Source organism: Notamacropus eugenii, chromosome 2 (assembly GCF_028372415.1).
Source record: "Notamacropus eugenii isolate mMacEug1 chromosome 2, mMacEug1.pri_v2, whole genome shotgun sequence".
Lineage (NCBI taxonomy): Eukaryota > Metazoa > Chordata > Mammalia > Diprotodontia > Macropodidae > Notamacropus > Notamacropus eugenii.
The window spans coordinates 511,156,822-511,180,599 of NC_092873.1; the positions used below are offsets into that span (position 1 = coordinate 511,156,822).

General features: G+C 39.0%; 1 protein-coding gene across 6 annotated transcripts in view; it reads right to left on the reverse strand.

Annotated features, from left to right (window-relative positions):
• Positions 1-23,778, reverse strand: part of FAF1 (Fas associated factor 1) — a 466,037-nt gene that overhangs the window by 324,460 nt on the left and 117,799 nt on the right. For 5 of the 6 annotated variants that reach the window (XM_072649394.1, XM_072649395.1, XM_072649393.1 and 2 more), the window contains 2 exons: positions 21,199-21,245; positions 8,679-8,884 (listed from right to left, as the gene is read on the reverse strand). In XM_072649394.1, coding sequence (XP_072505495.1) covers positions 8,679-8,884; positions 21,199-21,245 — 253 coding nt within the window. The remainder of the gene's footprint in view (positions 1-8,678; positions 8,885-21,198; positions 21,246-23,778) is intronic. The other variant, XM_072649398.1, reaches the window with a different exon arrangement.

Here is a 23,778-nt window from a genome sequence, read left to right on the forward strand (position 1 = left end):
TCACTTTTTAGAGGTATCTGAGTCTGTGGAAAAGTTCAAGTTCATCTCTGCTTTCACTCTGCCATCTTGGCTCTGTCCCCTCCCAATTCTGGTTTTTAAGGAGTTCTTCTCTTCAGTGGATTTTTGTATCTCTTTTTCTGTTTGTCCAATTCTGCTTTTCAAGGCATTTTTCTCTTCATTAGATTTTTGTGCCTTTTTTTTATTTGGAGTATTCTGTTTTTTAAGGTGTTAAGTTTTCCTTATCAAATTGTTGACTTTTTTTCATGATTTTCTGACATCACTCTCATTTCTCTTCCTAATTTTTCCTCTATTTCTCTTGCTTGGTTTTAAAAATCCTTTTTCAGTTCTTCCACGGCCTGGGACTAATTAATATTTTTCTTTGAGGCTTTGGATATAGGAGTTTTAACTTCGTTATCTTCTGAGTTTGGGCTTTGATTTACCCTGTCACCATAGTAACTTTCTATAGTCAGGACCTTTTCCTATTGTTTGCTCATTTTCCAGCATATTTCTTGACTTAACTCTATGCTAAAGTAGGGATCCTGCTTCCAGGATGGAGGGAACATCATCCCAAGATTCAGGTTTTTTGTGCAGGTGCTTTCAGAAGTAATGGGGACCTGTAAGTTTTCAGTTCTTCCAAGGTCATATGATCTAGGGAAAGGTGTGTTTACTACTCTCCTGTACTGTGCACTGATCTATGAGTGAATATAAAGCACTCTCTTCCAAACTGGAACTGTGATCAGGATCCCCCATTACCCCTTGGCTGCAAGCTCTGGTGTACCAGTGCTTCTCCTTGGGACTGAGACCCACAACTGTGACCCAGATGCAGGTACGGGCAATGTAACAGAGTCATGTCCACTACCAGCAAAGGGATCCCTGTAATCTCCTTCTAACCAGCTGTCCCAACCCCTTACCATCTGCAGGCTGACAGGTCTGGAAACTGCAAATCAGTTGCCTCCAACTACTAGTTTGCTGGGGACTAGTCTGCAGTGGACCATGCTTCACTCTTACCCTGATGCAATAGACCTTTCCTGCCAACCTTCTAAACTGTCTTGGGCTGGAAAATTATTTCATTCTGTCCTTTTGTGGGACCTGCCACTCTAGAATTTGTTTGGAAATACAAGGTATTTGGTTAAAGGTATTTGGAAGAGTTTGGCAGAGAGGTCAGGTGAGTCCCTGCCTCCTCTCTGCTCTCTTGGATCTGCTCCTTCTTTTATTGAAGAAAACATTTAGAGACAAATTTTCTCCTCAGAACTAATTCAGCTGTTTCCCCTAAGTTTTGGTATACTGTCTCATTACTGTTATTTTCTTTGATGAGATTTTCTGTTGTGTTTATAATTTGTTCTTTGACCCACCAGTTCTTTAGAATTGTTATTTAGTATTCAATTATTTTTACATTCTTTCTTTACAGTCTTTTTTTTAAAAAAATATTTTATTTATTCTCAGTGTTCACTACCACATATCTTAGATTTTTTTCCCCTCCTTCTAATTCCTTCCCCCCTCCCTCTTTACTCCCTCCCCAAGACAGTGTGCAATCTTATATAGGTTTTACACATATATTCCTATTAAATACATTTCCACCTTAGTCATGTTGCATAGAAGAATTAAAATGAATGGGAGAAACCATAAAAAAAAACAAAACATAATACAAGAGAAAATGATCTGTCTCATTCTACAATCCAGTTCCATAGTTCCTTCTCTGGATGTGGAAGGCATTTTGCTTCAAGAGTCCATTGGGAATTTTTTTAGGTGTTTGCATTGCTGTGAAGGACTAAGTCTACCAGAAAAATTCCTCTCACACTGTGGTTGTTGCTGTGTACATAGTTCTATTGATTCTGCTCCTTTCACTCAACATCAGTTCATTATGTCCTTCCAGTCCTCTCTGAAGTCATCATTTCTTACAGCACAATAGTGTTCCATTATATTCATATACCACAACTTGTTCAGCCATTCCCCAGTTGATGGGCATCCCCTTGATTTCCAGTTTTTGGCCACCACAAAGAGAGCTGCTATAAATATCTTTGTACATGTGGGACCTTTCCCCATTTTTATAATCTCTTTGGGATACAGTCCTAGAAGCAATATTGCTGGGTCTAAGAGTATGTACATTTTTGTAGCCCTTTGGGCATAATTCCAAATTGCTCTCCAGAATGGTTGGGTCAGCTCATAGCTCCAACAACAATGAATTAGTGTTCCAACTCTCCTACATATCCTCCAACATTTATCATCTTCCTGTTTTGTCATGTTAGCCAATCTGATAGGTGTGATGTGGTACCTCAGACTTGTTTTGATTTGCATCTCTCTGATCAATAGTGATTTAGACCATTTTTTCATATGACTAGAGATAGCTTTAATTTCTTCCTCTGAAAACTGCCTGTTCATATCCTTTGACCATTTATCAACTGGGGAATGATTTGTACTCTTGTAAATTTGGCTCACATCTCTATATATTTTAGAAATGAGGCCTTTATCACAGACACTAGTTGTAAAAATTGTTTCCCAGTTTTCTGCTTCCCTCCTAATCTTGGTTGCATTGGGTTTACTTGTGCAAAAACTTTTCAATTTAATATAATCAAAGTTATCCATTTTGTACTCCATAATGTTCTTTATCTCGTTTGGTCAAAAATTTCTCCATTTTCCATAAATCTGACATATACACTATTCCATGTTCCCCTAATTTGTTTGTATTATCAATCTTTATACCTAGATCATGCATCCATTTGGATTTTATTCTTCTGTATGGTGCCAGGCATTGGTCTATGCCCAGCTTTTACAGCCTTTTATTGAATATCATTTGTACTACATAATGATAAGTAAAAGATGTATTTAGTATTTCTACTTTTCCATGTTTTGGTGATGTCTATGCTTCAATACATAGTAAATTTTTGAAAAGGTACAGCTAAAGGTATTCCTGATGCCATGTTTTAAGGGGATCTGGAATCTTCTTCATACTAGGACACTGTCATTTTTCAACATCAAACAGGTTGTCTTCAAGTATTTGGAAAGCTGACATGTAGAAGTATTAAGAAAAAAGGGATCTTAACCATCTTTTTTCCTGGACCCCTTTAGCAATCTGGTAACAATTACAAAATCCCTTCATGAAATAATGTTTTAAAATGATGAGAAGAAATGCTAAATTTCAGTTAAGTGTTAGTTATATGCATGTTGTCTTCTCTATTAAAATATGAACTCTTGACAGAAGGAACTGTTTTTTGCCTTTTTTTGCATCCTCTGAGCTTACCATTAGCACAGTTCAAGACACATAGCTGGTGCTTACTGACTTGCTAAAATGACTTGGTTTAATACCAAGAGTATTATATGAGTCAAAGGAAAATGACCTCCTTACCAATTCACATTTAGAAATATCAAGGTCTTTAACATTAATAAAGAGTGGCTTCTGTAAACTGGTCAAGTGATTAACAACCAGGTTTTGATTTCTACCTCACTCCTTTGAAAGGCAGATATTTTTTAAAATAGATTAAAAAAATATCAAATATTATTTTATAAATTGATTTTGTACAGTTTTTTTCATAAATACAGTCACTTCATCATTCTTAATCATAATGTGAATATGAGGACTTTCTAATTATTTATAGAGTGAATTTTCTCAGTTATCCGCCAAAAACTTAAGTTTCAGGAGGAAACTTTTGTTCTAAAATGTATTTTCTTCATCTATTATTATCCCCTCCCCCCAAAAATGTAACTTTTAGATCAACTAACCTTCCAAAGACTTCAGCACAAGAAAACCAGCATGTTTTACACTAATATAGAATTAACCTTGCTCTGCCTCTTATCAAAATACAATTCTTCCAAAGAGACTCCCTTTTCATGAAATTTTTTCATAAGGTCAATTTTCAAAAAGTCAATTATAAATATCTTAAAATCTGTATGTAGTTCTTCTCTCCCATTTCTTGACCCAAGTGACCACCTACGTAGCACACAGATAATGCAGAAAGGACTACATTTAAACTAGGATTTTGCAGACCTGTGTTTCCCACTGGCATCAAATGAGCTTCATCACTGCTGAGATTAATACATTTTCCCCCATTATTCTATTTGCACTTTTAAAAATCTATCAATTATGTTATTTTTCCTGATGTGGCACTGTTATGAATAGTCTGCAAAAGAATAAATCTTTCCTAACACAAGTTCCAACATTCCATGCATATGGAATTAAATAAGCATCTTTGACTATACTTACCGCTTCATCCACTTGCTATACAACATAGAACGATTCTAGCTATTCAACTAATTAACCAGAAAGCTCTTCAGACATATAGGCAGTTCTCTCTCCCACTGTACTATCTGCAAATAGATCTCTTTGAAGCTGCTTTGTAAATGATTTTCCATGCATCTTTTCAAATGTATCATTAACTATGTACATAGCACCAAATATTTCTCAAATGAGGCTTTTATCAGAATTTATCAATTCTGAAAGTAAATTTATACAGCTGTAAGGTATGGATTTTAAAGATTTTAAAGAAAAACTTGTTCTTGAAAATGAGAAAATTAGTTGCTTTCTAAATTATTTTGTCTTGTCAACGTATTCTGCAAGTACACTTTCCAAATGCTGCTTCAATTCACCAGGTTTCTTGCTATTGCAGTTAAAAAACATTCGTACAAAACAAACAGAGCAGTTTTTCTTCTCCATTAAGTAATATCTGAAAATGTTAACGATATATTTCTGGATATGGTTTTTTCTTTCGTATTTATATATTTCTGTATTTACATTGTTCTTCTATATTAAACTGTCTCTGTTGCCTCTGCTTTTATTAGATTTCACTATTTCCTTCTAAGTGGTAATGTATTAATTTATCACAAAGGATATTGTTTCACTTTTAAACAGATATGTTTAGGACAATTGTATTTGAATTTAACTGAATTTTAATTTTAAAAATTTTAAACTACTATTTTTCTCATTATTTTATTTTTAAGTAGCAGTCTGAGGTGAAGTCAGCTGTATATTGTATATTCATTTATATATAAATATATCCATTTAACAAAATAAATGACACTGAAAAATAAATATTATGCTACTTTTTAAACTTCCATGCAAAGATGGTTTAACTTACAATTGACCCACTTCAACTTCAAAGCATAAGCAGAGCAACGATACACAACTCCTTTGGGTCGTGAGCACAAGCCTGCTGATTCTGACACTGTGTAGATCATTCCTGCATTCAGATCTGATACACAACAACTGAAACGTGATCTCATTTGTGCATATTAAATACTAGCTGAACTGGATTCATGCTCAATGAGACAGAATTCACTGGGCTTGTCTTCCTTTTGCTTAGACTGACGTGCACTTGGTTTTCATTTGAAAAACGTAGAGGTGGAGCAGCTATCTTTGAATATGTCAATAATTTTGGCAACTGCTTAGCAACCTGTTTGGAAAATTCAAAAGTGGAGGTAGTAATGCAGGGTCAGGATTTGGTAAGGCATGAACTTCTCTGGGGCAAGAGATTTTAAGAGAAGAGTTCAGTGTGACAGTAATGGACCACAGAGCCCAGTGAATTTGTGCCCCAGCAGTAAGCATTTATGACAATGCTAAGTCCTGAGCAGAAGCTCAAGGGCTTCCAAGGCAAGGCCCCAAGTCAGAACAGAACCAAATAAACTAAAGAAATTTTTTCCTATAGCAGAAATCATGGCTCATGGAGGCAAGTTTCTTGGGTTCCAGTGCTTTTGTTTTTCCCTAAAATAAGCTCAGGGTTAATCAAGTTCATGGGAAAAGAGGAAAATCAATTCTTCCCAAAATATGTCATGGTGACAGCTCCACAATAATCAAAGTCAAGGAAGCTGAGCATTTATTTAAGTAGCCTTACATTCACATTTTGCACCATATACCACCACAAAGTTCAAATGGAGGTGATATCAAAACATTAAAAATCACATCATAAAAAAATTTGAAGGCTAGTCAAAAGGTATAACTTTCAGATCTATGGTTTTAGGGAAAATATTTAGCCAAAGCAAGGGAGAAAGGTAATCAAAAATGAAAAATTTCAATTATATAAAATTTGAAAAATGTTGCCTAAACAAACCAATAAATACTTAAGTGCCCAGCTGTAAAAAAAAAAAAAAATGCATGAAATGCCTCTAATAAAAGTTTGGTATCCAAGATATATCTAGAACTGATATAAACATATATGACTGGACATTCTTTAGGAGATAAGTGGTCAAAAGACTTGAACAATTTTTGAAAGAAATCCTAGCGATCAACAACCATATTAAAAATGCTTCCAATCACAAAAAGAAATACAAATTAAAACAACTCTGAAGTTCCACCTCACAAGGATCAAACTGACAAATATGACAAAAGGTGAAAATGGTAAAGGTTAGTGCATGGACAGACACACTAACTCACAATGGGAAGAGTTGAAAATTGGTCTAAATGCATTAGAAAACAACTTTAAATTGTTGAATTAAAGTCATTAAAACTATTAATGACCTTTTGGTCAGGGATTCTCCTACTTAAAATATAATCAGAAAGGTTAACGAAAGAAAGGCCCCAAATATATTGAAGTCAATCAGTCAGCAAGCATTTACCATGTGCTTCCTGTGTGCCATGGACTGAATGGAGTACTGGGAATACAAAGAAAAGCAAATACACAGGCTCTGGTCTCCAGGAGCTCTCAGGCAAATGGGTAAACAACATGCAAATGACTATGTAAAAACCAGATACATACAGAGCAGAAAGAAGGAAGGCACGAATGGCAGGTAAAGGGGAGACAGGGACTGAAAGAGGGGATGCTAAATGGAGCCTTGATGACAGGAAAACCAGGTGGCAGAGGCAAGGGTGGAGAGCATCCCAAGTCAAGGGGACAGCCAATGACAAGGCAAAGAGCTGGGAAGTGGAATGGCACATACAAGGGGCAACAAGGAAGCTAGAACAGCTGGATCCTTGAGTTCACAGAGGGCAGCAGAGTCTAACAAGGCAAAAAAGTTAGGAAAATCATTTTACCAGGTGAGCAGAGGGTGGATGGGAGCAAGGAGAACTCTGAGGGAGGGAGACTAATCAGAAGACAACTGAAATCATCAAGGTGAAAGGCCTACACCACACTGGGGGCTGGGTGAGTGAAAAGAAAGAGAAGTATTCAAGAGATATGAAAGTAGAATGGACAAGGTTGGGTAACAGATTAGATATATGGGGTGAATGCCCAGCGAAGGCAGTGATAAGAAGAAAATTCCCATTGACAGCCACACGTTTTGTAACAGCAAAGAATTAAAAACCAAACTAGATTCCCTAAGAGTGGGGAACAGATTGTGGTACATAAATGGAATGGAATATTGCTATGTCATAAGAAATGACAAATATGGTGAATACAGAGAATAATGGAAAGATCTATAAGAACTGGGGCAAAGTCAAGTAAGCAGAACCAAGAAAACAATATATACAATGACCACAATGGTGTAAACAGAAAGAAAATTGCCAAACAGTCAGAAGTAAATTTTGCAAAATTAGAAAGAATAAGCTTGGCCCCAAAGAAGAAACCTCCATCCCACCCCTTGCAGAGCTGGGAAGTCTAAAAGCATGGTACAATGCGTAAATTTTTCAATGTATTGATCAGTTTAAAAAATTTTTTTTCCACTGTACATTTTTTCCCCCTTTAAAAATATTATGTTTTATATGTGAGGATTCTCTGGGAAAGCAGAAGCTTAAGGACACTGGAAGAATTTATGGTGATATGGGAAAAAAAAAAGATTAATAAAAAAATCTATTTAAAAAAGAATACTGGTGATTTTGGAGACAGCTGTTTCAGTTGAATAATTAGGTCAGAAAGCAGAGGATTAAAAAGAGACTGAGAGATTAAGTGGAGGCACCTTGTATAGACATTTTACTCAGGATTTTTATCCTAGAAAGGGATGATTGATAATTAATAGGGATGGCAGGATCACAGAGGAGTTTTTAAAGGAGAGGGGGTATTGTTGGCAGGTTTCTAAGACAGAAGGTATGACCAGCTCTCTGTGTAAGCTAAGGTGTTATATAGGTTATAGAAACTGAACGGATTGAGAAACTTGAAGTTAGGATATTTGTGGAAATCTTAATATGTATGCTAAAGACTCCTGAGAGAAGGAGTTAGATTGTGAGCTAAACACTGACCCCACTGAGGAAGAAACAATGTCATCTGGATAATGGTCATCAGGTTTCTAGGTTGAGTGATAAAGTTGGATAAATGAAGCTCAAAGGAGGAATGCTGCTAAATTAGTTTAGAAGTGACAATGGTTAGCAAAGATTAGTCTGATGATTCTACTACAGAAAATGTTTCTTGCTAATGCCAACAAGTATTCCAACACAGACTTTAAGGGACATCTTGAGGGAAAAAATCTCATCCATTCTAACTGTTCCTTTGTCTTAAGAACAGCAGGGGCCCCATAAAAAGCTTTATTCTGCTGTTATGTAAGGATCATTGATATGAGTGGTGTGAATATTCTACCACACACTTTTAAGTATCTTGAAAGAAAATGGGAAAAAAAATCATGAAAAATTGTTCAGCACCATTGTATCAATTCTAGCACTAGGTTATGTGGGACTCTAGTCCTATCCAGTAATGCAAAGTCAGATGTGAAAAGCAACTCACTCCCTGAGGAAAAGAACATCCAAAATGGCCAATGACTTAGAAATGGCGCTCCTCCAATCCCTACCACCACTCATTACACCCTCATGGTAGAAAAGGCCTTACCAACGGTACAGCTATCTTCCAGGACCACATCTACATGGCGGTCTCTGTACTCCACTCTGAAGTCCAACATCCTTGGCTGCCTCTCCACAATCTGTCTGGACGGCACCACTGGTCGAAATGCTGAAGAAGAAGGTGCCGAAGCAGAGGCTGCAGAATGACTAGCAGGTCCATATGCTGGTCCTTGTCCAGTCTCCCCTCCATATTCACTGGAAGGAAAACATAAAGAAAAGTCAATAACAATCAGTCCACAGAATTTAACATCAATATCCCAGGCACTTTCCTGACTTAAAAAACTTTACAAAAATACTCTCATTTCCTGAAAACTGATTCATTCAGCAAGAATTTATCAAGCACCATTTATGTGACAATCAATAGTCAAGGCACTGGGGAAACAGATACAACAATGAAACAGATTCTGCATTCAAAGAACTTAAGAGTTTTTGGGGGGCAGGGAAGGGAATCAAAGAGACACAGAAATATCAATATGAAATATAAAGTATCCCAATAACTTCTGGTGGAGAGGGAAATGAGGTAGGATCAGGAGAGGCTTTGAAGGAACCTAGGTATTCTAAAAGCAGAAGCAAAGAGGAGCTACAAAGGCATGGAGGGGAGAGATGGAAAGCTGTATATGCAGGTGCATCTGGAACATAGAGTGTACAAAGGGGATTTGTGTGATGTAGAAAGGGGAGCAAGTGTTTTAAATGACAACTGGGAGGTTATACTTGAGATCGAATGCAAGAGGGAGTCGCTGGTATCAAATGAATAAGAGAATTCCATGGTCAGATCTGCACTTCAACAGAATAACTTAGCAATGTAGAGGACGAGATGGATCAAGGAAAGGGCAGAAGAGAGGAGGCCACTACAACAATTCAGGCAAGGGATGCTGGGGGCCTAAACTACAGTGGTGGTTTTGTGAATAGGTGACAGATGGACAAGGCAAGGTCAAGACTTGGCAACCAACTGTATGTATAGAATGAGGCAGAGTAAGGAGCTGAGAACAATGTCATGGGTGATAAACCTGGGAGACTAGAAAAGAATGGTAGTGTCTGACGGTAACGGCGAAAATCTGGAAATGGGAAGGAGTTAGGATGGGGGAAGAAGATCATGGATTCTTGTTTGAACATGTTGAATTTCAAACAAAATGTTTCCTATTCTGTCCTATATCCAATCAGCAGTTGATGTCATGGAACTGAAACTCATGGGAGAGATCAGAACAGGGCACATAGATTTGGGAATCATCTAGAAAACAATGATTAAACCAATGAGGTCACCAAATGAAAAAATGTAGAGAGAGAACAGAGTTCATGATATAGCCTTGAGGAACACTCACATTTTCAGCGCAAGATATGGATAAGTCAGGAAAGAAGATTTGGTAAATTGAAAAGGTAATGTTCTAGATGCAGGGAGATCTAGTAAGAGCCAATTGAATTAATCCAGGCAAGAAGTGATGAGGTCCTACTACAGGCCCAAAAATATTAATCTGTAATAAAAGCAACTGAGGTAGAGCCCCAAGCCAATAACCATTTATTAAAGACCTGAGCCCCTTTAATGAATAGGACCTCATATCTTCCTCATGACAGGCTATGCTTTTATAGTGTTTGGCAAGATGATACAGATGATATAAAATACAGGGTTTCATTGGTTGACAGACCTATACCATGGAGAGCCAGGAGAAAACATCAACTTAAAGCCAAAAAATGGGTAGGACTGATGGTCACAGAATGGGCAAGGCAAGGGTCACCCACTGGCCAAGAGTTCATGACAGTTTCCCCATACTGGGCTATAGGAGGAATGATAAAGGATGGAGAGACAAAAAGAAGCTGGAGGACTTTCCATGTCATTAAGATATATGAGCTGCACTGGGTTTGGTCATCAAGAAAAAGGGTGGAGGTCCTCTAGGTAGCTTTCTGTGATTACGCAAGTGAACTTATATACTCCCTAGGTCAAAACTCTGAGGCATAATATAAAAGCAGAACTTTAAATGACAGGTTACTAACTGATTATAAAAGCAACTGACTAAATATATATTAATAGATAAGTATAACAGAAATAATCACTACCCCTATGGCATCATACTAAACTGAATAATACTGACTGGAATAAAATAGGGGCTAAATTAATTGTCTGACACATTATACTAAACTAGTGGTCATGCCAGTATACAGAAGGTGGCAGACACAACGAATGTTGTTAAGGCAGACGCCACAAGATTTGGCAACTGATTGAATGGAAGAGAGGGAAGAAATGAGGATCATACAGGGACTGTGAACCTGGGTAATGAGAAGAACAATGATGACCCTCCCCTCAATGGGAATAAAGAAGTGGGATGTGGGACTGGTAGTAAATTTTATTTTGGACACATGGAGTTTGAGATAATTTTGTAAAATCAAGGTGGATGTATACATATATGTGTATGTGGGTATATATATGTATAATATATGTAAATGTACGTGTGTGTGTGTGTGTGTGTGTGTGTGTGTATGAGACTAAAGCTCCAAAAAACTATCTATATGTAGACCTGATAACTCTCCCCACAGATATCATCACTGAACCTATGGAAGTTGGTAAGATTATAGAGTGGCTACAGAGAAGAAAAGAAGGCCCTCTAGAAAGCCCTGAAGTATACCCACATAAAAAAGGGTGGGAAATTGATGCTGACAATCTTATCAAAGGAAACTGAGGAGAAAAAGTCAGAAATGGGAGGACAAACAAGAAAGGGCAGTGTCATGAAAGCCCAGGAAGGAGAGACTATCCAGAAGGAGGGGGTAGTCAAGAGAGTAAAAAGCTTCCTCAAGATCAAGAAGAATGAGCTTAGACTAAGAAAAGGTCCTGGATTTAAAAATTTCTACATCCCATGGGCTAAGATCCCTTCCAGCTCTAACACTATATGTATGCTATGAAGTCTGTGGACTGAGTCAGATTTACAATCTCAGTGCTAGGAGGGCCTCAGAAACCATGGGGTTTGAACTTTGATTCCCCAGAAGTCTCCAATGTACCCAGTGAGAGAGCACTGAGCCTTTCCTTATAAACCCCCCCTACTCAGTCAGCTCCTGGGCTTTGTCCCACTGTTGGAGTCCAACCAAACTGTTCTGTTTATCACTTAAATCTATCACAGCCCACTCTACTTTTCCAGAGAGATTTCTCCACCATTCAGTCGTTCTTCCCACAAGGTGCTCCACATCTACACTGATTGTTTTCCATGGCTGCAACACTTTTCCTCCTCAAATCAGCCTTTTAAAAGCCCTGGTTTCCTTCTGGATTCAACACAAGCATCACCTTCTGTATAATATCTTTCCTAATCTCTCTAGCTCCTAATGCCTCCTCCCTCCAAGAGTATCTTGGAAGCCTTACTATATGGTAAGATGGTGTACATACCTGTTAGAAAGCATGTCAAGCTAACTAGCATTTACTAAGTGCCTATGATGTGCCAAGCCCAATGTTAAAAACAGTCCCTGTATGTTTTACCTGATCAGACTGCTCACTGTCTCAAGGAGTATGGAGAGGAGGGAGGGAAAAATAGAATGTGGAACTCCAAATTTTGATTGAGGGGGACTCAAAAAGGTTTTCTGTACAAAGTGGGACTTTAATAGACTCTTGATGGAAGCTAGTGAAACTAGGAGGTGGAGTTAAGAGAACATTTCAGGTATGGGTGACAGCCAGTGAAAAAATGCCATGAGAGTTGGCCAAGGGAGTGTCTGTCCTATGGGAGGAACAAGAAAGAAGCCTGCGTCACTGGATCACAGAGTTCAAGGATGGAGTGAAGTAGAAGACTGAAAATGTAGCAAGGGATCAGGTTATTAATGGTTTTAACAGGAGACCTCTGAGGGCAAGAACTATTTCATTTTCATGATTCTTGTCACAGTACTGACTGGTGTCACCTCCCTGGCCCTCAGTGTTTAGCACAGTGCCTGGCACACAGCAAGGACTTAAGATAAAGGTCTGACTAATTGATAGAGATTCTTCTAGCTTAAATACTCAACGTTATAGTATTCTGGATCTATGCTGGAAGAAAGCTACTAATATTTCACGTCTAGAACAAGTTTTTCACAACTTCTCAGAAGCCCCTAACCCCTGTTAAATAAAGGTACTACAAAAAGAATTTTCTAAATCAGAACAGTGCAGCTGGTACATTTGGCAACTGTGGAGAGAAAATGAGAAGTAATTTTCTAATGAGATTTATAAGTATGGATAAATTAAGACCAAATTAATACCAAAAATTTTCTGCTTTAGCCTTGTGAAGTAAGCACTTGTTAAAAAGAAAATGTAAAAACAAAAACCTAATGTGTCAGATAGATAGCAATGACTTTCCTTATAACAACTTTCTACATTAGGGAGAACAAGAATGACTACTCTATTTGATAGACGAGAAAGCAAAGACTTAAAGAGGTCATCAGAGCAAATTCAAACACAGGATTTGTATCCAAGACTCCTGATCCCAACACTCCTTGTCCCTCACCACCATCCCTGGCATTTCAGCATATAAAGCTGAGTAGTAATAACCAAGGCTTATGTGAAGAGCTTTATATTTACCAAGTTTTCCATTTCATGTAATCAGTTACCCAATTTATCTTTCACAACTGCTACATGATCTCATCTGACTACTGCTGAAGAGGAAAATAAGCATTTATTAAGCACTTACTATGTGCCAGGTACCTTACAAATGTTATCTAATTTGATCCGTACAACAATACAATAGGTATTCCCCCTATTTTACAGTTGAGGGAACTGAAGCACACAGGGGTGAGATGACTTGCCCAGGTTCACAAAGCTGGTAAATGTCTAAGGCCAGATTTGAACTCATGAAGATGAGTGTTCCTGATCCCAGGTCCTGTGCTCAAGCATTTAATAAATATTTGGCAATTTGATTTGGTTTATTAATGAGTAAATCCTTCCTTCCCACCTACTTTGAATATATTTGTACCTATTCATTTTATATTTATGATGCTTATATGATTATACTTGTATGTTACTGTTTCCCACATTAGAATATAGGAAAGAAATTCCTATTTGATAAAAATTTCTGGGAAAATTGGAAAGCAGCCTAGTGAAAAGTTAGGCTTAGAGTCCAGGGATGGGAAACCTGAGACCTCAAGGCCACACGTGTTCTTCCAGGTCCTTGGCTGTGGCCTTTTGACTGAGTCCAACTTTTACAGAACAAATCTTTTTATCAAGGGGATTTGTTTTGTAAAGTTTGAATTCAACCAAAGGGGTACACTTGAGATCTAGAGGGACTGGACTAACACCTTATGCCATATTCTACAATATGCTCTAAATGAAGAATCTTAATATTAAACATCATACTGTTAAGAAGAATCAAAAGAGAAGTATGCAATATATCTTCACAGCAATGGGTAAGAGATGTATTCTTAACCAAAGAAGGGGTAGAGGCAATTACAAAAGATAAAAATATTTAACTTTAATTACATGAAACTGAACAGTTTCTGCACAAATGAAACTAATGTAGCTAAAATAAAAAGGGAAGCATTTGCATGGAAAAAAAATTGGTATCTAATTTCTCTGATATGAGTTTGGTTTCCAAGATATTTGTTCAGTCATTTTCAGTCATGTCTGACTCTTTGTGACCTCTTTTAGGGTATTCTTGACCCACTGGAGTGGTTTGCCTTTTCCTTCTCCTTATCACTTTACAGTTGAGGAAACTGAGTAAAAACAGTTAAGTGACTTTAACTCAAAAAGATGAGGCTTCCTGACTTGGCACGAATGGTGTCACTTACCTGGCCCTCTTTAAATCATTTAATGTTTGAGCACATACTGCTCCTTCCCCTCAAAGAATGGAAGTTCCTCCAGGAAAGAGACTGTTTCCTTCTTTGACTTTGTTTCTATAGCTACTAGCACCAGGCCCAACCCACAGGAAGAACCATGAATGTTTGTTGCCTAAGTGACCTAGTCCATACTCTCTTTTTACAGGTAAGAAAATTATGCCCAAGAGGAGATACTGCCCAAGGTCACACAGTAAGCTGAGGGCAGAGCGAGAATTTGGCTCCTCTGACCTCCTAGACTTCTCTGGGTCTTGTTTTTCTCATTTATTAAATGAAGGGGCAGGACTTAATAATTCATTCTGGTCCTAGATATGTAAGTAACTTTGTACCTCAAGTACTCCAGCTGTAAAATGGGCATAAAAATCGCTGACTTTACTGATTTTGTAGTATCAAGATGAATACAATGAGGCGAGAAAAGAAAACTACTACACAGGATGAGTCAATTGCTTGGTTTTTTGGAGGGATGCTAAGGTTAAACATATTGGGAGTGTTTGGGGTTTTTTTTAATGCATAAGTTGAAGATTAATACTAATTTCTGCCTATTAGATTCACATTTATCCTATCTCTGATATTCAGAATTCACACAATAAGAGAAACTGTAAAGGCTCAAGTCACTGGCTCTTCATTCCATCTAAAAAAATAACTCTCCTTTCAGTTGTCTCTGTTGGCAAAGATTTGTGTCTTTCTGTACTAAAGGGCATGGTTATTGTGCTAAGAGTGGTTCCTCCACTGACCTTTGGGGAACCCTAGAGTAGTAATAACCTGTAGGCAAAGGAATAAAAATTCGTATTTCTAGAGTATTTTATAATATTGTAAATAGTCTTTCCAATAACTCTGGAGATGAGTGCAAGGAGCAGTGCAGAGCAGAAACAGTGTAGCACACAGAACCCAGGAAGATATAGATTCAAATCCTACTTCTGAAAATTCCCACCTAGGTATACATAGGCAATTCCCCATATCTCTCTGAGACTCTTGTTTCTTCATCTGTAAATTAGGGATATTAATACTTTTAATATCTAATTCAAAGAGTTGTTGTGAGCCTCATATGAGATAACATAGGTAAAAAATGCTTCAAATACATAAAATACACAAACTAAGAGAACATCAAACAGAGAACTTAATAATCAAATCTCAGAAAAGGAAATGTGACTAGCTATGAAAGAACTAACAAGGATAAAAAAAGATCCTGATCTTAACATTTATAGGAAAATATATCAAACTTTTGAAGAAAAATTAATCACACTACAAAAATTATTCTCAAAAATTGAGAAAGCACTCTATAATACTCCTATTGTAAGGCAAACAGAGTCCTAATAACTAATGCAAAAGAAGATAAAGCAGAGGACTTTAGACCTATATCATTAATGAATAGTGAACTTAAAAGTTTTAAATAAAATTTCAAATAGACTATAGCAATTTATCTAAATAACAATTTATAATGACCAGGTTGAATACCAGGGACACAATAACGGTTCAACATCAGAACAATTAACATAGTTCTGTCAATAATTACTATTATTTTCCCCATTTAACAGATGAGAAAACTGAGGCCCCAAAATATGAAAGGATTGTATCAGGGCTCACACTCAAACTCAGCATCTTTGCCTCAAGACCAGTGTTTTTTCTAGTTCCGTCTACCCACTGTCACCATGAAAAAGGCCTAAACAAGACTGCTGACAACTCTGTTCTCCAATGAAATTTTTTCCTGGTAGTAAGACTGCATAACTCAATAGCTTTATGAAAATTCTGGGTTTCTTTTCATGCTGATGGTATTAGTTGATTAATGGAGTCTATTATTATATACATAGAGACATATCTCCCTGAAAAATCAAACGCACAAGTAAGAAGCATCCTCCTTCCTGCCTGTATATGCCATTCCTTGCATTTTCTTCCCACTCTGAAACAAAAAATGAAAGCACTAAGCTTTTCTGATGGCACAAAAGTTCCTCTCTAACTTGCCTCCAGTCAGCAGACTCATGAGAAGAATTTGCCATTATATCAAAGCCACAGGGGCTTCAGGGCTCCAAGCACAGAATGAATCTGTTTAGCTCAGGGTAGCGAGTGGGGGGCACAAAAGAATAACATTCCTGAAAACAACTGACTTTCCGGCGTGGGGCTGAACAAATAACTTGTTCAATTATTAAAAACAGAAACAAGTGACTGTTTGGTTAAAGTGGAGTCCCAAATGTGACAGTAGAGCTCACACCATAATCATGAACAAGCAATACCACCTTCTGGCCCAACACTGTGGAAAGAGTCTGGCTCTTAAGGAAATATGGGCTCTGTCATGAAATTCATTGAAGAAAATTACATTGTCTAAAACAGGCAAGATGGCTCTTCTTTCTCGGCAGCCTGGGCACCCAGAAGAAAGGACAGGGATTAGAAGACATTTCTCTCCAGGACTGACTCAGCACAGAGCAGCCAAACACACCAGGGTTTCGTGCAGCCCAGATTCTGGCATGAGAAGAGCCAATAACATTTATCCTGGAACTCTGTCAGCCTGCAACCATATTTAGCAGTCTCTTTAAATTTAACTTTTTAAGCTGAGGGGGCAAAGCTAATTCTGAAGCAAGTTCCTGTGAGCATCTGGTTTGCTTTTGAAACAAGGCCTTTATTAGAATTAAATCCCTTTTGAACCAAAGAAAAACGTTGGTGCTGAACCTGGAAAATGTGCCCACTTCCTTGGGACAAAACTGCTTCTGACTTGGGGGAGGGGACAGCAAAAGGGCCTGAATCTGTTGACCACTTAATTTCCATCACAGAGTCAGGCTGCAAGGTACAAAACAACACTTTGCTCCCCTCATAAATCTGCTTTCTCTCCATAGGGTACCAAACACTTTTGAAAGCCTGGTGAGTTTGAGGATGTTTTGGCACTTTCCTGCTTGTCCAAAAAAAGCTAATTCTTACAGGGTTGTTTCTGTTTTTCTCTTCTGCACTTAGCAGCTCAGGCCTGAGGGACTTCAAAATCTTAAAACCCCAGAAAAGTGGAAAGGAGAGGTCAGAGAGGGAGGAATGCATTAGTAACCAACTCTTGAAAATGGGGGTGCTTTCACCCACTCTTGAAGGAAAGAAGAGGATGAATGTTTTCTCTGGCTTAAGTGAAGGCTTCAAGCTCAGCAGTTAAGTTAGTTTGGGTTCCTGAGGCTCTCTCTTTCCTTCTCCTCCAACCTCTCCAGAACTGAATGCAACACTGGAACATAAAGAGCACAAGGTACAACTGCATAGAGCCCAATCTGGAAGGCCTGCCTGGCTCCATCCCTCATCAGCTGCATGACCTTGGATAAGTCAGTGTCCTTTCTTGTTGGGCCTCAATGTCTTCTTCTAATAAATTAAATGGTCAATAGGGTTCTTTTGGCCAATCAATTAACAATGCAACCCACATTTATCAAGACCCTATGCCAAGCTGAAGAATTTGTGCAACAATGGAACTGCGGACAGAATTCCACAAAGTCAGAGCTAGGAGGGACCTTGGAGGCATGTAGTCCAAACAAGAATCTCCATGAAATATATTCATCAAATGGTCATCCAACCTTTGCTTGGAAATCCTGGGTGAGGGAAACCTACCCCTTCTCAATACAGCCAATTCCACTAACCTCTGACTGTCAGGAGGTATGTTCATCAAGCCAAAATCTGTGTCTTGCAACCTTCCTCTAATACTCCAAGTTATCACCTACCAGGGCAGGACAAGACAATTCTAACCCCTCTCCCATGTTACAGCCCTTCAAATACTTGTATATATTTGCCCTCTGGAATTCCTATTCCATAATTTGTAAACTTCCTTCACTTTAGATCTTTGCTTCATATCCATGTTTTATCTCCTAACACTCACTGGGATCTCCTTTCCATTACTGGCTGAACTTTCTCTCATATCTATCCCCAACACACTAATCCAACAGACCAGTATCAAACTCAAATAGAAGCAGGGGTCACTAAACCATACATAAGGATCTCTGCAGACTATATAGTAACTTATAAAACCACATATTAACATTATCTATGTTTTCTTATACTTTTATTTACTTTGTTAAATATTTTCATCTATTTTAGGCCACATTTGACCAGCAGGCCAAGTGTTTGACATCTCTTCTTATAGAGGGAGTCAGAATGGTCCTTGTTCTCTGTACCTTCCAGACTTTCCCACTGCTGTCATCATTCAGCAACACCCTCTCCTTTGGGCTTCCCTCTATCCAAATTTATCATCTCCTCCAAATACTGATGGCTGTTATTTACTGGTCCTATATCTTTCCTCCCTTTCTCAAGGAGTTCAGTACCAAGGTTAGTGTTCCTCTGCATCCATTCTGCTTGCCCACTGACATTTCATCTCCCATCTTTTATTCACCTTTACTGTGATCTGCAATCACTCTACCCATCAGAACTTTCCCATACCACAGCCTTTCTTCTTGCTTCACTTTCTTCCCTTCCCAATCTGAACCCTTTCTATACTACTTTGATTCCGCACTATCATCTACTCTTCAGTCCCTTCTTTCCTTTCCTTGTGGCTGCTCATGCCCAGCCAAACCCCATTCCTGAACTTCTCAGGCCATCTTCTTCCTCCATGCCTACTTATGAGCTGCTAAAAAAAGGAGAAGAAATCACATAACCAAGCTGAAGAAGTTCACTACGAATTTATGTTATTTAATCTCAAATGGGTCCTCACTGCAGCAAGGCAATCTTTTTATTCCTCTCTAAGTCATTCCCAACCTCATTTTCCCACAGAAGATATTCGAAACTTTTTCTGCTCTTCTCAAACCCCTTCCCTCTCAGTCACTCTCAAACTGCCTCTCCTTCACACCAGCAGGCTGGCCCTCAGAGGTACCCATTCTCTCTGTGTGTCCCCCAAGCTTAAAATACTTCCTGGCATATGACAAGAGCTTCATAAATTCTCTGTCTTTTTTTCTCTCTCATACTCCCACATTTCCCACTTCCTCTTTCCTCTTAACTAACACTGTCCTCCTTACTGATTCTTTCATAAGACACTTCCTTTCCTGATTTCTGGGGATTTCCTCTGGCTGTCTCCCAAACCTGAAATTCTCTGCCTCCTCATCTATTCCTCCTGGCCTTTTTTTTTCAAATCTCCACTAAAATCCTACCCTCTATAGGAAGTCTTTACCAAACCCCCTTAATTCTAGTGCCTTCTCTCTGTTGATTATTTACAATTTATTCTGAATACGGTTTGTTTGTTCATGGTTGTTTACATATTACCTTCCCCATTAGACTGTGATCTCCTTGAGAGCAGGAGCTATTTTGGAACGTTTTTTGTTTTGTTTGTTTGTTGAGGGGGGGGGGGGGGGGGGGGGGTAATTCCTGGTGCTTATCCAGTTTCTGGTACAGAGAAAATGTTTAATAGATGCTTGTTGACTTGAATGGGAAAAGTCTCCAGAAGCTGCTATCCACGAGGGAGAAAAACTGTTGTGCCAATCCAGGCTACAGACGTGCTGAAGGACCCTGGTACAATGAACAATAATGCCTGCCAAGAAGCAGATTCTGATGAATAACAAATGCTCTATGATAATTTCCCACATTCAACAAGCATTCCTTAAGTATTTAATATATACAAGGCATTCTGCTGATGGTGAGGGATAAAAGGATGAAATATGCACATGTGCAAAAAAAGTATGCTACAAGGAAGAACCCAGTACTGGGGGATGGGAACTGCTGGCCTTGCTAATAAGTGGCTGAAACTGACTCAACCTCAATGAATCTTGCTGGAAGTTGGACTTCTACAACAGAGTGAAGGCTCTTTTAGCAAACTGCTCCATCATCTCCTCAGATTTACTGAGCACCCACCAGGTGCCTAGCACTTATGGGAATTCGGGGGACCTGAATAGCTATTTTTATATGTTAACTAATATTTAGATCAAGTTTCCCATGTGATAGATGGATGCTGTGGGAAATTGCAACATAAGCAATGGGCTCTACCTTCTACAAGCTTGTTTTTGCCAAACTAGGAAAATACACAAAAAGATTACAAGACACGGGAATGTATGAGAGGAACAAGTAGAACGCTAGACTTGGCACCAGAGGTCCAGGTCTGAACTGTGGCCACAGCACTGACTACACTTGCTTGCTTTGTTGCTGTTCTGTCATTTCAGCCATGTGCAATTCTTCATGACCCCATTTGGATTTTCTTGACAAAGATACCGGATGAGTAAACGAAGGCAAACGAGGTTAAGAGACTTGCCCAGGGTCACCCAGCTAGGAAGTGTCTGGGGCCTGATAAGTTCAGGAAGATGAATCTTTCCTGACTCCAGGCCCAGCACTATGTGCACTATGGCACCACCTAGCTGCTCCAACCTTGCAACTGTTTCTGTATGTACTTGATACTGTATCACTTCCTGTTCTACCACTGTATGTGACAGAGGCAAAGAAGAGGCAGGAAAAGTGTCAGGATAAATAGGAGGGAGATTGGGGGAAAAACAGAGAGAGACAGACAGACAGACAGAGAAACAGAGACATAAAGAGAGAGGAGCGAGAGTACACTACAGCAGGGAAGCAGGGAGAAGGGGCAGGCAGCACCTGCATAAATATTTTATGAGTTAGCCCTTAAAGAAAGGCAGGGTGGGAGATAAAGGTGGGGGGCAGAGGAACTGTTCTCATCGAGGGGACCAGCAGAATATTATCATTAAAGTGCTCATCAGAAATCAGGATCTTGCCATTTTTAAAGGTAAGAAATAGAACTGACTCTTTTCTAACTTCACAAAGAAAAATCATACCTCCTTGCCATTGGTCATATTCTTACATACCTTTGGAGAATGCCATTTTCTTGTGGGATTACACCATTGATAGCTGCCTGTGGACAAAAGACACAAACATCCATTTAAAAGAATAGCCAAAATATCCTAAAGACAAAATATCATGAAGGGAAATCAGCATGTTTTGATGGAACTTATTTAAGCAAGAAACCAGTTAAGGCTTCTCTGAGTTTTCTATTACAAACTCCTCTTCTCTATAGACAAAAATCAGGAACCTGAAATGTGAAATCTCCAAACCTCCAGTCATAAAAGGCTCAATTCTAGAGTTCTCATTTAGGCAAAATCTGTACTGATCAGGAAGTGTTAGGCTGTGTGATGAAGTCCAACTGAAGGATTTAAAAAAGAAGTTTTCTTTAAACCTGACTTCCCTCCTCAAAATTTGCTGAAGAGAAATGAGCAGAGAAACCAAACTGTAAACAACACAAGAAAAGTCAAACATAAGCAGACAAAGAGGTGCCCAACCCCCTCATTTTATATCAGAGGAAATTGAAATTCAACATAGGGAAAAGCATTAGCCCAAAGGCACAAGGGAACTGACTAGAAGAACGGACACTTGAAACCAGGCCTTTAACAACTCTACAAGGGGATGATGAGTATATTCTAAGGAGGAAACAGGCTTAGCTCAAAGCTCCCAGCTCTTACCACTACATAGCTCCCAGCCCTGCTGCTGACATAGGAAGCATTTTATAACGCTCCTTGATTGATGGCACAATGGATTCTAAATTTATTTATGCAAACTGGATAATAACAGCTCAAACACAAGACTGGCAGGAGACTACATGGGGAACAAGAGTCTCTCAGGAGAGCCACAGCAATAAGTGTGACTAGTATGGGAGCTGTATAGTACTAGTGTGATGTAAGACCCTAAAGGCTTTATTGTAAGACTTGGAACTGAAAGATTATCTAAAACAACTTCCACATTTTATGGATGAAAAAAATGAGGCCCTGAGAGAGAAAGGATCTGCTTACGCTCACAAAGCCACAAAGCAAAATCCCAAGTTTTCTGACTTAAAGTCAAGTATCCTACCACTGCCTGGCACCAAAAGCAGGCCAGCCCAGACTGCAGGTTTGTTGAAATCAACAGCTACAGCTGAACTGTGCCTGCTCCCCTCTAAACTACCAATCTGGCAAATAACATTTGCCAGAGGTGGAATCTTCTACCCTGCCTTTACTTCTGAGTCCAAATAGAACAAATTCTGGATGGCAGTGGGGAAGGGGCGGGCCATCAATTGGGGGGTTAATAGATATCACACAAGCAAAGTAAGCTTCCCACAGGAATGCTGGTAGACCAGAAATGTGTGACAGACAACAAATCAAGTAAGATCCCCTTCTACTTTCCAATATCCTTGCACAGACAGAATGATCAAAGCCCAGGCCTGGAACACTTGTACCCACTCTGCTATCAGCAAGCTTGTTTAACCTACTGCTGTGGACAAGTTTGAGAAATAGGGAAACTCAGTATGGTCAAACTGGCTCTGAGCTATATCCACATACCAGGCCCACCAGGAATACCTCCCTCCTTATCAGAAAATCCCTCACCTTCTTTAAGACTTGGTACATATGCAAATTTCCAGACAAGTGGGGTCAGATAAGTCGAGTCCAGATCTTACCTCATTCACTTAACTGCCCCCTACCCCACCCCAGCACAGGATAACTTGTTCAATCACTGTACCTCTGGGCCTCAGTTTCTTTCCCTCCAAAATTTAGGCATATACTGAGAAATAACAGCACCTATTTCAGAAGGTCATGGGGAAAATTAAGTGAAATAACAAACAAAGCACTTTTTAAAATTTGAAGTGCTATATATAAATGGTAGCTGTTATTATCATCCAGTCCCCCTCCACCCCCTTCCTAACTACCTGTATTTAACTAGTATTTTCATAAGGGAGGTGTACACAGTACAGTAATAGATAAAATAGACAGAAAAGAATAGTGTGTTCATCCTTCGTTGCCGAAGAAGACCATGCCATCAGAGAAATAATAATATGACTTGCACTTGACTTTGTTTTGAGTGAGGGAGAGCTGTGCTGGTCACCAGCCTCACCTCTCCTCCAGAGCCATCTGAATCCAGTGACCAGATATTCATCAGGATGACTGGAGATGGCCCAGGATGAGGCAACTGGGGTTAAGTGACTTGCCCAAGGTCAAATAGCTAGTAAGTGTCAAGTGTCTGAGGTGACATTTGAATTCAGGTCCTCCTGACTCCTTCACTGGTGCTCTATCCACTGCACCACCTAGCTGCCCCTAAAAAAAGAGCAGATTACAAAGGAAAGGAGGGGCTAACAGGTTAACAAGGTGACTACCCCAAGATACCTTTGTGAAGTGTGGTATTTTACTTGGAATTATCTAAAGATAACAGAAAAATGAAGACATCTACAGAGCTTTAAATAGATTAGCAGTTTGAGGAGAGCAATTTCCAGGAATTATCTGACGAAAGTGAGAAGTGAGGGAAAGAGGGAATCTCTGGCTCCTGATGGACCACATGGCTGTGAAGGGCACCTATTTGACCAGTGAGAGGTATTATATGCAGTGCAATGTAAAGAGAAACAGGAGTGCCCTCCCTACAGGGAT